This window comes from Pseudopipra pipra, chromosome 7 (genome assembly GCF_036250125.1).
Source record: "Pseudopipra pipra isolate bDixPip1 chromosome 7, bDixPip1.hap1, whole genome shotgun sequence".
Lineage (NCBI taxonomy): Eukaryota > Metazoa > Chordata > Aves > Passeriformes > Pipridae > Pseudopipra > Pseudopipra pipra.
Window position 1 is genome coordinate 18872612 of NC_087555.1, and position 14932 is coordinate 18887543.

Sequence of the window (14932 nt, forward strand, 5' to 3'; positions counted from 1 at the left end):
TGTGCAGCTGTGTTGCACAATTAAATTGAATTTTTTTTCTGCAGTTGATGAATGTGACTACTGCAAATGTGCCTCTGTAGTTAGCTATCATTTGTTGTTCCGTGACAGGAAAAGGATAATTACCTCTCAGAGAGAATCAAAGGCTGACATGCCCTTTAGACACAGCCATGAATGCAGAGCTCGATAGAATGCTTGAATAAGAATCCAGTGTTCTGTGCCCCCTTCTACTCAAGAATAAATTTTGTTAAAATGCAAGAGCACCACCAGTAAATTTGTTGAACCCTAGGTGTTCAAAAATATGAGGTGCATCTATCGACTCATCCCATTTGCAAAAATAAAACTACATTTTGAATTCACTTCTATTATATTCATGGACAGTAAGATAGTGAGATATGCATTAAATTTCTTTTCCCAGTAGGGGTCTGATTCAACATTTCCTATGAAAGAACAGAAAGACACTATCCTTTTTCTCCAGGCTAGTTAGCCTATAATTTAAAACTGTCAAAAACACAATTTTATACAAAGTCTTCAATAAAAGCTTCTCAGATATAACCCAAAGAGGTTTTACTAAAGTTTGATTCAGACTCCGTTACAATATTTTTAAAGCTATAAATACATCTAACTGATATTTTGCCGTTCTCTTTTTCTCTTAAAGTATTTGAAGATTTACAAAGAAAAAAAAAAGCAGCATCCTTTCAAGGTGACTAAGCCTTGCAGCTTTTAAGTAATCAAAATGAATTCAATACATGTTGGGACCATTAGCAGTCCAAAGAAGTATCGCTTAATGAAATGTATACGATATACGTCTTTTTCCTTTTTTTTTTTGCAAACATTTTAAAATGATCCATAGGTACTTTCAAAAAACTAAGATGCATTTTTATTCAGAACCATCAGCAGCAGAAGAGTCATGACTGCATTTATGTGAAGGCTAGAAGAGATGCAAAATAGGGAAAAATCTCTGAATGTCAGCTCTTTTCCCCCCGTGACGTTAGCAAGCACTGCTCTTTGTAAGATCAGAAGCTCTCGAGTTAAATATTTTTGCAGTTTTTAAACAAAGAGACTTATTTATGTTGACTAATTCCTTTGTAACATTCATTATTGCTATACAATAAAAACAATGGTTTCTAACCTTCTTACATTCTTAGACAGATGAGGTGTAGTGTCACACAGAAATAAAAAAATAAACTAAAGACCATTGCAAATCAGATGTGTTAATTTAAATCTACCTTATGAATATCTTTGTCTCTTTCTACAGTTATCTTTGCTGACCCTAGTGTAATTCACTTTAAAAAAAATACCTCTTACCCAAGGAACAACATTATAGCTTGGCAGTTCACATACTGATATCAGACTGAAATGATGGTTTTGAATCATAAAACATGTCATCAGCTTTATACCAAACCACCAATAACCTTTGTCCCACTTGCCAGCCCTCCTTTTACTTGTCAATATAAGGCTTACCTGATTGTGTTTCCAATTACAGAGAAGGGAGCCCCTGGTCTGCAAGCTGCAATTGCTTCATCTCTACATTTCCTGGCAACCTCCACTAACTTTTCACCAGATTTATCCACATTGCCCACCAAAAAGGTTTCAGAAGTGTCACCATGGTAGCCATTGTAATACACCTAAACATATGCAGAAATGTAAAGACATTTTCTCATTTTGCATTCAGAAACAGATCGTCTCCTTAATTAAATCCATTCTTTCTAGGAACAAGCTGTATATCGCAACAGATAGACAGGTAAGCTGTATTTGCAAGAATGAGACTGGAAAAGCAGAACATTGCAGAGGAAAAAAAAAAGCCTGAAAGACTGCAAGGTGCATAAGGGTTGCCAACATTGCCAATTAAAAATTCAAGAAAAGCAGAAGCTGTGCATCACTGCCCAGCAGTGCACCAGGCAGTGACACTGCTCGGCTACAGGACACGAGGCTAACGGGGCTGTTTGTGAGAAGACGGGCTGGGGCTGTGCATGGGCTGAAGGGGGCCTTGGGGCTGTCAGGTGCCCACCCATCCTGGCTGCCTGTCCCTGTGGCTAGGGATCTGCCTGCACCCCAGAGGGGCAGGGCATTTCATCCCAGTGCTTGTTGTGGGCACTGGGAGATCAGTCGGCAGCTGGCAGGGAGACCCGTATGTCCACAGTCAGCATTCCCCACTGGAGCTTTGAGGTGGGAGCTATACCCTGCTACCAACATTCAGAGTGAACCCCAAGGAAAGAGCATGGGCCAAATCCACAGCCAGCTGTTGCAGGTTTTCTTTAATCTCATTTTTAAGCTACAATGTGGTGTTAACGTTAGATTTTACTTCTGATTTCCAGAGATGAATTCTGAGAGAATAAATGTACCGCTCTGGCACTGCAAAATTTAATGTGCTGAAAATGTAACACCCTGTTGAATTAATTATGTATTGTTTTTGCTTTTCTTTTTGACATTTTGTAAGTTTTAGACCTTAGCTCTTCCAAAATTCTCTGTCGGGCACAAGAAACCCTGGCTATGCACTACAGAGCTGTGCAATATGCCATTAAAATGGGATTTGCAGCTTTGCACCATGGCAGGCAGGCCCATAATTTTAAGACCAAGCCAAATTTTTCTACAGAAAGACAAATTATAATGGGGCACAGTTTTGATCTTCTAAAACATTTTTCTCCCCCAAACAGTGGGCAACTATGCTTCTACAACTAATTACTCACCAAGCTCGAATGACTGAACTTTTGCCACTGGCAAGCTATTTGTGAAAGACAGACTCACATTCTTTTTGGCTGATTCCCAAGTAAAAAAAAAAAAAGGCTACAGACAGTTTATCCCACGGCCAGGTTTGTCTTCAGGCTGAGATATGAAGAAAATGCAGGCCATTAGGAGCGAGGGGTGTTTTAAAGAAAGGTGAGTGCCAGCAAGGGACCAACTGTGTTGCCACTGCCCCAGCAAAGAGCAGCTGCAATCCCCTGCTCTACACCTTCCTCTGCCAGTCCAGACTACCACTGAATCTTTTTTATATTTTATTTAATGCCCATTGGGCAGGTTTTAATATACCTAGTTCATACTTAAACTGAACTAGTTTGTTTTTAGCTCTAGCAAGTACAACATACAAACCCCCAGCATTAAACATCATCCTGGAAAAGCAAACTCAGACTTAAAACACAGGAGAGCTTAAAAATAATAACAATAATAATAACAACAATAACAATAATAACAATAACAACAATAATAACAATATTTACTGCAGCCCATCGACTGCAATTACGTACTTTTGATGTTAATGAACTACAACCATAGTAACTGTAACACACTAACAAGTTGTAAGAACCAAGTTGTAAGAAACATTAACCTGATAACAACAGGCTGAAAACTGCACTATGCTGAGGATTCAGTGATGGCTGACCCTACTGTTTCTATCCTAAAACACATTTTAAAGTCTACATGATTCAAGCCAATAAAATTTCTTTTCATCTATGAAATGCTATTATCTTAATTGGGCTAGAATGGATTTTTTTTTTCAGTTAATTTGTACAGTGTCAGGTATTTACACTTAAGAACCTGAATATTAAGTATTTTATAGAACCTGCACACAATCATAAACAATTTGTTGTGCAATATTTACTTTGATTTTTATTCTGCCCACCTGTGAAACATCCCAGTTTTGCTCATGAAAAATAATTTAAGAGATCAGCTGGTAATGCTGAAAAGTAGTATTTTTTTCCTCAGCTATTTTGGACTAAGCAATTATCAATCACAGCACAGTTCCATTTTAATTGATAAAAAAATCTTACAAAGATAATCAGCAATTCCCACCCTTGCAGCAATCTTCACAGTCACAGAAACATCAAGATTTATTTTACTTTATTAGAGAAAACTGAAAGCAAATAAATATATGTCTTCAAAAAGACCAGTAACATTTAGTCAGATATTTATAAAGAAAAGTGGACAAGATATGCACACTATGACAATATAAAAATGTTTCATTTATTTTATCATGGAAAGTATCTGTGATATGAATCTACACTTTTTTTTTTAATCTAAGGCATCATTATCTGACAGATAAACGAAAAAATAAAACGAACCTTAATGAGATACAAAGAAATATGATGTTAAAACCTTAGCTGTTGCAAACTGATTTAGTCTAACAAAATAAGCAAAGAGACACCAGTTCACCAAAGTAAAAATGAAGGCCAAGAATAAACTTCAAAAATGACAGATTGCACTGTGTAAAACTGATAGTCAGAATTCTACAGTTAAAAAATATGGAGATGGGGAAGAATTTAGAAAGACCAAAAAACAGACCAAACCAAACCCAGTTCTGGATCACATGTGAGTATACCATGGGAAAAAGGTCATTGACCCTAATTTTAATAGAAAAAATATTTTAGAAAGCTTGAATCTCATGCTCAGAGGTAGGTCTGCTGGAGATTTCTTCACTCTGCCAGTGTGAAAATAGTATCAAATTACCAAGAGCTTCTTTAATGATTTAAAAAGCTTGTTTTTAAGAGATGTTACTCCTTTGTATGTGACATATTATTGTAAAATAATGGTGGGATTCAAAAGACATCTGTGTTCTTATTAGAAATAAATAGCACTGTGGAAAAATAAAAACACACACAGCAAAAAGAAAAAAAGCTTCTGCAAGAGTCAAATACTTTTTTTTCATAAATGAAATGAGAATTGGGCTTCCAGTTCCTATGCTTTCTTGCTCCTAAGAAAATCCAGCCCGTGTTTATTTAAATAGCTATAATTGACGATTCTCTGGAAATATTAAATCACAGTTATATTACACTATTTCTGTTTCTGCTCAAAAGGTTCAGGGCTTTTATACCAGGAATGGAACACAACACTACCTTTGGGGATTTTAATAAATGTAGGGAACACTGCTAGCAAAAGAGTTGCTGTCCAAATAGACTGACACACACAGGCCAATGCAGCCTCTAATGACAGAGTAAGATAATGTCAGGCCCCACTCAAAATCAGCAGGAAGAGGAAGATCAATCTTGGCAGAGTGAAGGAAAAATGCTGGCTTTCTTCATGTTAGCTCATCTCATACATATCTATCTTCAGCTGCTGCCCAGTACTGTGGTGCTCTGCATTAACTACACAGTGGATCAATAACAATTACACCTTCTCAAAAACATGACACATAGCAGGATTGGGTTGACATTTCACTTAGGCCAACATTGATCTCAGTGCATCTGATTCCAGTCCTAAATTCAAGTCAGGCCTGGGTCTAGCTGGAATAAACACACAGTTAAAAACAAAAAAGGAAACCAGCTGCTTGTGCCTTGGCTCAGAAGTAAACAGCACATCCATCTGTGCATCCCCCATCTCCAATCTACTATTCTTCCTGTTGCTACTAGTGATTCTAAAGTTGATCAAAGACTATTTTTTATATGAATTACTCACCGTGACATCAATGTTGATAATATCTCCATCCTGAAGAGGTCGACTGAAACATAAACAGAAAAAAAATAAATGGTGACAGACAGCTCCCAACAAAGGGAATATAAGAATAAACACCTAATGACATACATAAAAAATCACGGGGTAGATATTTTGTGATGGAGGAAGGCAAAGGCAAACAGACTAACCATTTTTAATGTTCAGCTCTCACTACTTAGAGAACAAGTGTAGCTGAATATAAAATAATGAGAAACAACTACTAGAAAAACATATCAACACATGAAAAATCTACCATTATATTTATTCTTTTTCTCTCACTAGGGTTCATATTTTACTTTTCGAGTAGCTGAATGTATTGCAAGTATAAAAAAAAACCCACGAAAATTCAAATATATTTATTCCTTAGCCTATACTTATTTTGCTGGATGAAAAAAAATCAGACAGCACTGTTCCCCCCCACATACTAAACTCAAAAGGCATTATGCTATTTTTTTTAAGTGTCTTTACAAACAGGATAATATATTTTTTCTATTTCACATACATTGCTATAATAGCTATCAGTATTGTGTGCTAACATGTTCTGCATCTGCAGTATGTTTACGTATGACATTTAGTTAAGCTGAAGTATGTTCAATATTTAATAAAATTTATTAATTTCAGTTTAACATTTTAATTCCCAGTGGTAAAATGTATATTATTTGGGAAATACCTGTCAGGAATACCATGACATACCACGTTGTTTACAGAAGTACAAACAGATTTCGGAAAACCTCCATAGCCCAGAGGTGACGGGTAGGCATTCTGTCTGATTATTTCATGATGAACAATGGAATCTATTTCTTCAGTTGTCATGCCAACCTAAAATATCAAACATAACATCCTGTTAAAAAAGCAAAGATAGTTTCTCATATTTAGTGAATATGACTGCAGCCAAGCTTCAATGAAATATTGGATGTTTCAAGTACACTGCTTTGATACAAAACACTACACTGCCTGATATACTTTATTGATATATGGACCTGTTTTTTTTAAGAGAAAAAGGTTCTAAATAAAGCATGCAGTAGAAATGAGCACTCAAGGGTTCCTAGAAACCTAAAATACTGTCTACTTCCTTTCCATCCTTTTTTCCACATTTGCTTTCTCAAAGACACCAATTTCTCATGGCTTCTTGTTTCAGTAGCTGCTATAGAAATGTCTCATTTCAATGCTTTCAGTCCTTTAAAACACAACATTATTTTCCCTTTTTATTTGTAAAAGAAAGGATATTATGTCTTTTAACTGCCCAGTACATTTACCACAATGTAGTTGTGCATTTTATGAATTTATTTTCCAGGTATTCTTTAATTTTATAAAATATTTGGCTTCATATTTTGAGGATATTATACTTAAAGTTGCCATGGCCTGGATGATCACAGTGAATCTACAAGCACTTATCCATCATTTTTAGAAATCTTCATTTTTATGTTTGACATTTTCTAGATTTGTCTTTTCCTCACAATTGTACATATTAAAAAAACCCCAACATTCATCCATTTTCTGAGTATCCACGCTTAAAATAACATTATTCTTGCTTTTCTTTTGGATCTGCTCTGTCTCTGAGTCAGTCTGGTTAGAGCTGAAATTTGAAATTTGGTAGGGAAACCTCTCTCATTGAAAAGTACTTTTGAGGGTTCCTCCACAAATTGATTTTGATTTGAATGAGTTCTGAGCCTTTGAAAAGCATACTTTGTACAGATATGAAGATCAATCTTGGCAGACTGAAGGAAAATCACAGTGGCTGTGATTTTGGAGTAACATGTGGAATACAGGTTAGGCTATGGTGCAGGAGACATACTTAGTCATATACTGAAACACTGAGACCATGCACAGTGAATACAGCGGAGTGCACTTGTGTACTGTGCTGAGATAAAACATCTGTTTACTCAGCTTGAATTTTGTTCAGCACAAAAACGTCGTTGGGCAGATGAGGAGCAATGAACCCACTCAACCAGGATTTGGGGTTACTGCACATATCCCCTGCTTTGCAGTAGCCATTGCAGCCTCTGTGCTGGGTGGCAGCCACAGCCCCGGCACGCTGTCAGTACTGGATACTGCAGCCATTGGTTCTGGAGAAACACAGGTTTATTGCTCCTGCCTTTCCTCGCACATCTATCATCTACAGCCCACAGACAAACTGAACTGCTGTGTACCCAACTGGATGCTGTCTGCTGCTGCTCTGCTCAAGGAATTTGATGTGGCTTTTGGATACTCAGCAGACAGATCTGTGGTCTCTGCATGGCTTATACCCTGTGGAAAGTTCTGTTTTTAACACTACCTGTTTTAAAGATGTTTTTGCCAGCTGGGCAAGGTTGAGGTGGCATCTACTGCGCACCTTGTTCGTTATTTGGATGATGTGGCAATGGGACGGTATCTAACAAAATATTTCCATGTCATAGAATTCCCTGCTTTATTCCCAAATTTGTAACTCAAACCCAGGAGAGCTATCATATATAATACCATATTGTAATTTTAAGTTCCACGGGCAGTGAACAGTAATATCAGAACCATGCACCACCCAAACTGTATCCCTCTGTTTCCATGGATTATAATGCACCTTTGTTGTATTGGAAGATCTTACTGCCACTAGCTAAAGCACAGGCAAGAGCCAGTTTGGAGGACTGTGTGCAAGGTGAGTTCATCAAGACAACAGGAACAGGTGGAGGGATGGGACTCTTCAGATAAATTAGGAATGTAAAGTTTACGTTATGAGAATAGCCTAAAAGAGCTTGGTTTGTTTAGTCTGGTGCACAGCTCTATTCCTGTGTGAAGGGAAAGACTCAAGGAAAGGCAGGAAGCTGTTTAAATTAAAGAGCAGTGTTGGCACAAGACCAGATGGGTATAAACTGACCATGCGCATCATCAGACCGGAAACCAGAAGACGCTCACTGTCCATGAGGGAGGGTTTTGGAGCATTCTCTCAGTCAGGGGAGTCTTGGACAAACTTGTGTAAAACAAAGGTCACCACCAGCCTGTGACTGACCCGGGCAGTGGTCTCAGAACTGCAGCTCCAAATGCCACCTCCCTCCCAGTACACAGCTCCTGGATATGTAATTCTTATCTTATAGACCTTCTTGCTCCAAAACATTAATTATGTGTGTGTAGTACTTTGCTATTATGTATGATTTGGCACATACCATGAACTGTATCATAAGCTACACCACACTGCATACATGTGTATTTACACATGACAACGAAAGAGTATTTGAGAAATACTGCTGTCATTCCAAACCCACGTTGCACCTTGATCCTTCAGAAACATGTATATGCCCTTAGCTTTAAATGAGTAAGTTTTACTGTACTGGGATATAATTGCACATTAAGAAGTTAAAAAAGTGCAAAGCTATATAAGATTAAAGCTTCAGGCAGTTTTATTATTGACCATCCCAGCTCCAGAATTAAACCTCTGGGAAAGAGTGATGATAGCTGGAAGAAAAATCCCCTTTTAAGCCAATGGGATTGACCTACAGTCCCCATCTATCTCTGCATCTCATAGCTACTCAACCCATTTCACCCTATCCAGTATGCTATTACATGAAATACCAAGGCAGAGCTAAGAAAGCACTTCTTCATCTGCAAAACCTGGCAGTAGGTTCCTCCCTGTACATTTTAACTTGGGAGGTGTCCCAAAAAACATACTGTAGAAACATTTCTGGAAACCATGAGGCTTTATTATCAATGCACTCTGGAAAATTGTGTGGAATTTGGCAGCTGTTTTTTTCCAATGGCATTTCTATGAGTTGTGCCAGATCCCGCAGGATGGTAAGGGGCTGAAGGATGGACAGGAATGGAGAATGCAGACCAGCCCGTTGGGCTTGCACACATGCAGAGCTGGAAAGCATGACATATGAGGAAGATGGGCCATGAAATGAAAGGAAAAAATGCAGTGTGGGCGTTACGAGGAATTCACATCATTTGGCACACTTGAAACAGAGGAAGACTATCATGGCCAGGCTTCACGAACGAAGATTTGGGAAAGGCTCTATCCACATTTGTTACAAGCACGCTGGTGGCTAATAAGGCCAGTACGGGATAGACATGTCCGATTGCAAAAGGCACAGCAGAAAGACTCCTTAGGTGGTGTATTCTGCAAGACACGATTCTTTGAAACAACATCTCAGTCTTGGTCATATCGATCAACAGAACTGGTCTACTCTGGCCTCCAGTCGGGAGGCCTGGAGACACACCATCTATAACACTGCTGATGCCTTTGAGAATACACACAGGATCACTCTCGAGGAGAAAAGACAATGCAGAGGAAGACTATAGACACAGAGATATTACACCTGAGCCAGCAACTCACCCTAAGTACTACAGAGGTTCAAAATACAGAAATAATTAAACAGGCATACAACGAACTGAATCAAAAGTTAATAAATTCTTATTTTTTCAGGATCTAACTTAAACATGTTAAACTTAAAATGCACATTATGGGAAAGTTTAAAAAAAAAGGTAGGTAGGAACAAAATCCAAATAAATGAAAGCATAAAAGACAACCATCCTGTTATGAGACTTCTGTAATTGTTACCTTTAAGCCCTTTCCAGCCAGAAGCAGGACATGACGGGCCAACTGACAAGCTTGACGAAGCCCTTGAATCTGATCTTCATTCTTAATTTCTATGTCGTCTCCCCAGTCTGGTACAATGCCTGTCGTCACATAGTCTGGCTTCTTTATGTGCTTGGAGAAAAAGGATTGAAAATGAAGATCAGAAAACTGAGCATGACAATGGGATCATTTTCTCAGATACTGCCTCCTGCTTCATGGCAGCTTGCCCTTTCTGTCGTAGTATCGACCTTCCTAAGCCATCAGGGCAAACCCTCAAGGCTGCCTCAGAATTTCTTCCACTGCCCTTTTGAACTTAACATTGCCTGTTACTACTGACTTACACAGTCTGTTAGCCTTCCAGTGCTGAAACCCCAGATACTGCAGCCAACTTCCAGCACAGTCTAAAGTTATGAAACTGTGACAAAGACTTAAAAACTCTTTATTTTCTTCTGCAAAGAAGGACATTTTCTACAAAAGGCACCTAAACACTGGAAGTGACGGGGCAAACATACAGAATGAGGTGCTCAAAATTTAAACCTATCAAATCCTTAGTTTCTCATTCAGATAAAACTCCTATTAACTTGCATGAGGTTGCTTTTTGACTAAGAACCTTAGGATTTAACTTATTTTAACTCAGAGGGTTTTACTTATTAATCTAGTTCATATGCTAAAACTTGTCCATCTACAATATTACACAAGGGTATCCTGATTTGCTGTGTCAAGGAAAATGTATTAAACATCATTTTTTCCACACAAGAACATTTTTTTTCCACACAGAGATGGCAATGCACTTTCTCTCAGAGAGTCCTGGGCTGTTTCACTGACTGTAGAAGAATCCCTTTGCCCACAACAGCCGGGCTGATTTTCTGCCACACTGGCCACAGGACAAGCTTTGCTCTTGACTTCACAAAATACAGACTCAAGCTGGCAGGCAGAAAAAAAAAGTAGGCACTTAGGCTGTACTCAATACAACCATACAACTACAGGGTATACGAGTACAGAAGAGTGGGGCAACTACTAAGCTCTACTGGGACTTCCTCAAATAGGAAGACTATTGTTACTCCTACAGGTATTTAATTTCTAATCTGATAAAAAGTGAAACTATCTTTAGCGGACTTATGACAACAGAATTTCAGATTTCCATTTCTTTCAAATTAATGGCATATCAACCCTAACAACATCCTATTGCAGTAGTTTGGGCTTCAATTTAGAAAAAAAAACAAAACAACCCACCATTTTCTGGATTAGCAACTCCATAGACAGCACCACCCTCGCTTTGCTCTTGGAGGGCATTTACCCAGTAACTGCTGAGACATGACCCTACTGACCTCTATGGTCTATTAAGGGAGAAGCCCAAAGCAGTGTACACTCAAATGTCTACGTGGACAGTTTCAGACCAGTATCTTAAAAAAGACCATGTTATTTTAGAGTGATTTCTGGCATACCCTGTATAAAAAAATAACTTTGCCCTCAAGTTTTCAGAGTTCATAGACATGGATTGACTTTTAGACAGTCTGAGAACCCTGATCTGGGAAGCCAATTTTTCATTATGACAATAAATTTCTCCTTTATCCTGAAAGAAGCATCTAAACACAGAAAATAAAGTTTGTAAATTCTACGACTATTAAACTTTTGAAAATATATAGAGCATGTAACCCTATATTCTTGCTGCATACAGAGCTTCCACAGCCTCTACATCCAGCATTCTTATCTGCTTTCCTATCTAAAAACTTTTTAGTATTTCTGGCCCATGGAAATACTTTATATTTCACCTAACAAATCTATAATAAAATGAGAAGCAAAATTTAAAAAAGTACTAATGCACATCCTTAAAAGCACTGTTCAGAAAGAGTACTTTGGTTTCTTTTGGATAAAGGAAAGATACTAAACAGTTAATCTGTATGCTGTAACTAAATAAGGAAAAAAAAGAAAAGAAAAAAAGGAAACCAGAAGTGGAACACATGTTAAATTTGCATTTGCATGAAAAAGTCCCTTTTGGCTCTAAAGTAAATAAAAATAGAAGTATGTTGCAAGGAAAAAAAACACTCAGGCAAAAAGAATTCGAGTTTAGAATGTGCAGTGGGGTAGCAGGGCAGCTGCCAGCAGGTACTGTATATTCCCTTCTTAAATCTGACATAACCAAATAACAAAACCTTCAGCAAAATATAAACATTTTTATAATTATCTTGCTAAAGATTTATACAGAAAAGGACTCAGATGATCATGAATGATTCCTACTGACTTCTGGTAGGACTGTCTATAATTGTCCAAAATAAGAATTTGGACCGAGAAGTACTGACAGATATTACTCCATGTTTATACTACTATAACTGAGCAAGCCCCAGGTTTGAAATCCCTAATAACTAGATACCCCAACATGGTAGACAGCTGAAAACTCTGTACTGACTGACTAACAGATTAGATAACAGAAATTGCAGTACCTTAGGAACTTGGTGAGCTGGAGAAACCACAGCTGGCCAAACTATACTATAAGCAGTGTTCCTCTGTCCCTGAAAAAAGAAGCATCTTTGCTGTTGATTGTTTGACTGCCTGTTCGGGTAGTTACGACTGAACGAAGAAAAGATTATGTGGCAGCCAGTCACAGAACCTGTTAAAAGAGAAGTTAAAAGTGGTTAATGTTTTTTTCTACCTCCACATTACAAAATGGAAAGTACGCAAAAAGAAGAGCATCATGTAAAACAAAGCACAGAACTCACATAGTTGCCAAGGGTAGTTCAAATCTTGTACTGTCATAGAAAGAGCAATAACAAGAAGAAGAAATGAGGACAAAAAGACCATCCCAAACAATACTTTGAAGGTTTATAAAATATCAGATTGTTTTGGTTTGATGCATTAAAAAACAGTGTGGGTAAATTCCCCACAGTTTACAGACAGGAGTGATCCTCCAACTGGCCCCTGCTTGGAGAATTTTCATGGCCAGAAGCTGCACTGGCAAAAGTGCAGCTTGGCAAAACAGTGAATAAGGGACAAGAGCAAGAAAAGAGAAGGAAAAAAAAAAGATTTAATGTTATTTCAGATAATATTTTGGGCTGTATTTTTGCAGAATTGGTCACAGATTTGAACATAACAAAAGTAATGGTGCTCTCTGTCTTGCTGCTCAAGACGCAAGGAATGGGGTTCATTTTGTCTTGCCTAGCCGGGCAACAGAACAAACTTCAGGAAATATTTTTAATCTTGGCCAAAGACAATTGAAGGGATTAAAAACTGAAATTTATCTGGAATATTTGAATTAGATTTCCATTTAATTCACATGAGAATTTGGGATGACAGTTCATCAGTTTAATTGCTCCAGCTTAGTTGTTGGGCAATGACATATTTTGCCCCCTCATAAAAGAAGAAGAAAAAAAAAGAAAAAGGGAAAAATGGGCATTGAGTCCCAAAGGTTCTCAGAGACATCAAACCAAAATAATGTACCTCTAAAAATTATGCCAGCATCAAAACTGGGAAATTCAAAAGGATTATTGGCACTGCCCAATTACGCTGCAATTACACATAGAGTATATTTCCATTACTCAAATGTTCTACAATCAAAACAGAGGTTTTTTTCTGAAACATTGTTTAACATAATAGTTGATCTACTTCTGAAAAATGTCATTATGTACACAAACACAAGAGCAATCCTGTGGCAAGTAATCCAGATGAATAATTATTCTTCAGTAAAAAGTTTTTGTTTAAACAGAAGTAACTCAACATTTTTATATCACAGAAATTAAGAAATTAATCTACTGCATTTTTGTAACTATCTTAAAATTATTTTTTTTAGAAGAGTTTCTTGCATATATTGCATGTTTTTATTTTATTGTACCTTCCTTCCTTTGGATGCATTTATCATGTTCAGATGCAGAAATTATCCTTCCACATGCACACTCATTCATAGACAGCCCTTTTACAGTATTCCAGGACACACAGGAAATTCAAGTTACACACTGTTTTGGAGCCCCAAAACACAGACTGAATGAAGTAGTTGCATCTGGTTGGAAGTGTTCCTGATCATCTCTCTGGACAGTGATTAGTGTTACATTTAGTTACCAGTCTCTGAAAGGCTGTAGAAACTTTTACTCAAGGCAAGCAAATTTTTACTGTTTTTTTTTTTAATTGTTGATAAGTAACAAAGTGGAGCTGAAGGGTGAGGCTCAGATCAAGCTCTCAGTATAACCCAAGAACTCCAGTGGAAGTTGCCTGCTTCAAAAGGGAAGAAAGTGCCTCCCAAGGAAGTGGAGCTGCCCAGTTAACAGAGAGCTGGATGCGTTTGGTGGTACATTAATTAGAATTTAATCAGCAGCCTCATAATCTACTGCTGTCCTAGGGTCTCCTCACAAGGAAAAAAATCATTGTCCAATTAACAAAAAAACCCCAAACAAGAAAAAAAGAAAGTCACCTAACCTGCCCCTGTAAGCATGTCCAAAGAACCCAAAGCATCCTACAAACAACTTGGCTAGTTTGCACTCATTTCTGGAAGCTAGAAGCACAGAATCTGCTGAAGCAGCAACATTTGGGCCATCAGAACTAGAATTCACTCTGCCAGCATAAGCTTAAGGTACCTCTTTTACAGAGCGCAGTGGAAGTACCTTGCTGTTACCACAGCTAAAGGTATTATAAATATATTGAAATCCCACAGTCACTGATGTGGTCAACTGAAGTCCATGTGGACATCAATATGCGAACATCTATTTCAAATGCTCTCCTTGACGTCCGGCACACTCCCTGGGCATGTTGTCTACTGTGTCAAAATTTAATCAGGGGAGAAAAGGTGCAAGTGTGCTTGTCAATTATTCACAATACGCACTCCCAAATACACACTCTTAAATACATGAAACCATATTCACGGGTGCATGCCTGTTGACTAGCCCACATTCAGAAGGGATATCTTTTAATTTGGAAAAAAATTTTTACCTCTGTTCTCCCAAAGATACACTGTAAGTGTTGTCACAAAATAACAGGATAATA

General features: G+C 37.8%; 1 protein-coding gene across 3 annotated transcripts in view; it reads right to left on the reverse strand.

Moving 5' to 3' along the window:
• METAP1D (methionyl aminopeptidase type 1D, mitochondrial) overlaps window positions 1-14932 on the reverse strand; it is a 45512-nt gene that overhangs the window by 9075 nt on the left and 21505 nt on the right. For all 3 annotated transcript variants that reach the window (XM_064660846.1, XM_064660847.1, XM_064660848.1), the window contains exons 2-6: window positions 12406-12572; window positions 9947-10096; window positions 6092-6240; window positions 5386-5428; window positions 1462-1625 (exon numbers count right to left, since the gene is read on the reverse strand). In XM_064660846.1, coding sequence (XP_064516916.1) covers window positions 1462-1625; window positions 5386-5428; window positions 6092-6240; window positions 9947-10096; window positions 12406-12572 — 673 coding nt within the window. The remainder of the gene's footprint in view (window positions 1-1461; window positions 1626-5385; window positions 5429-6091; window positions 6241-9946; window positions 10097-12405; window positions 12573-14932) is intronic.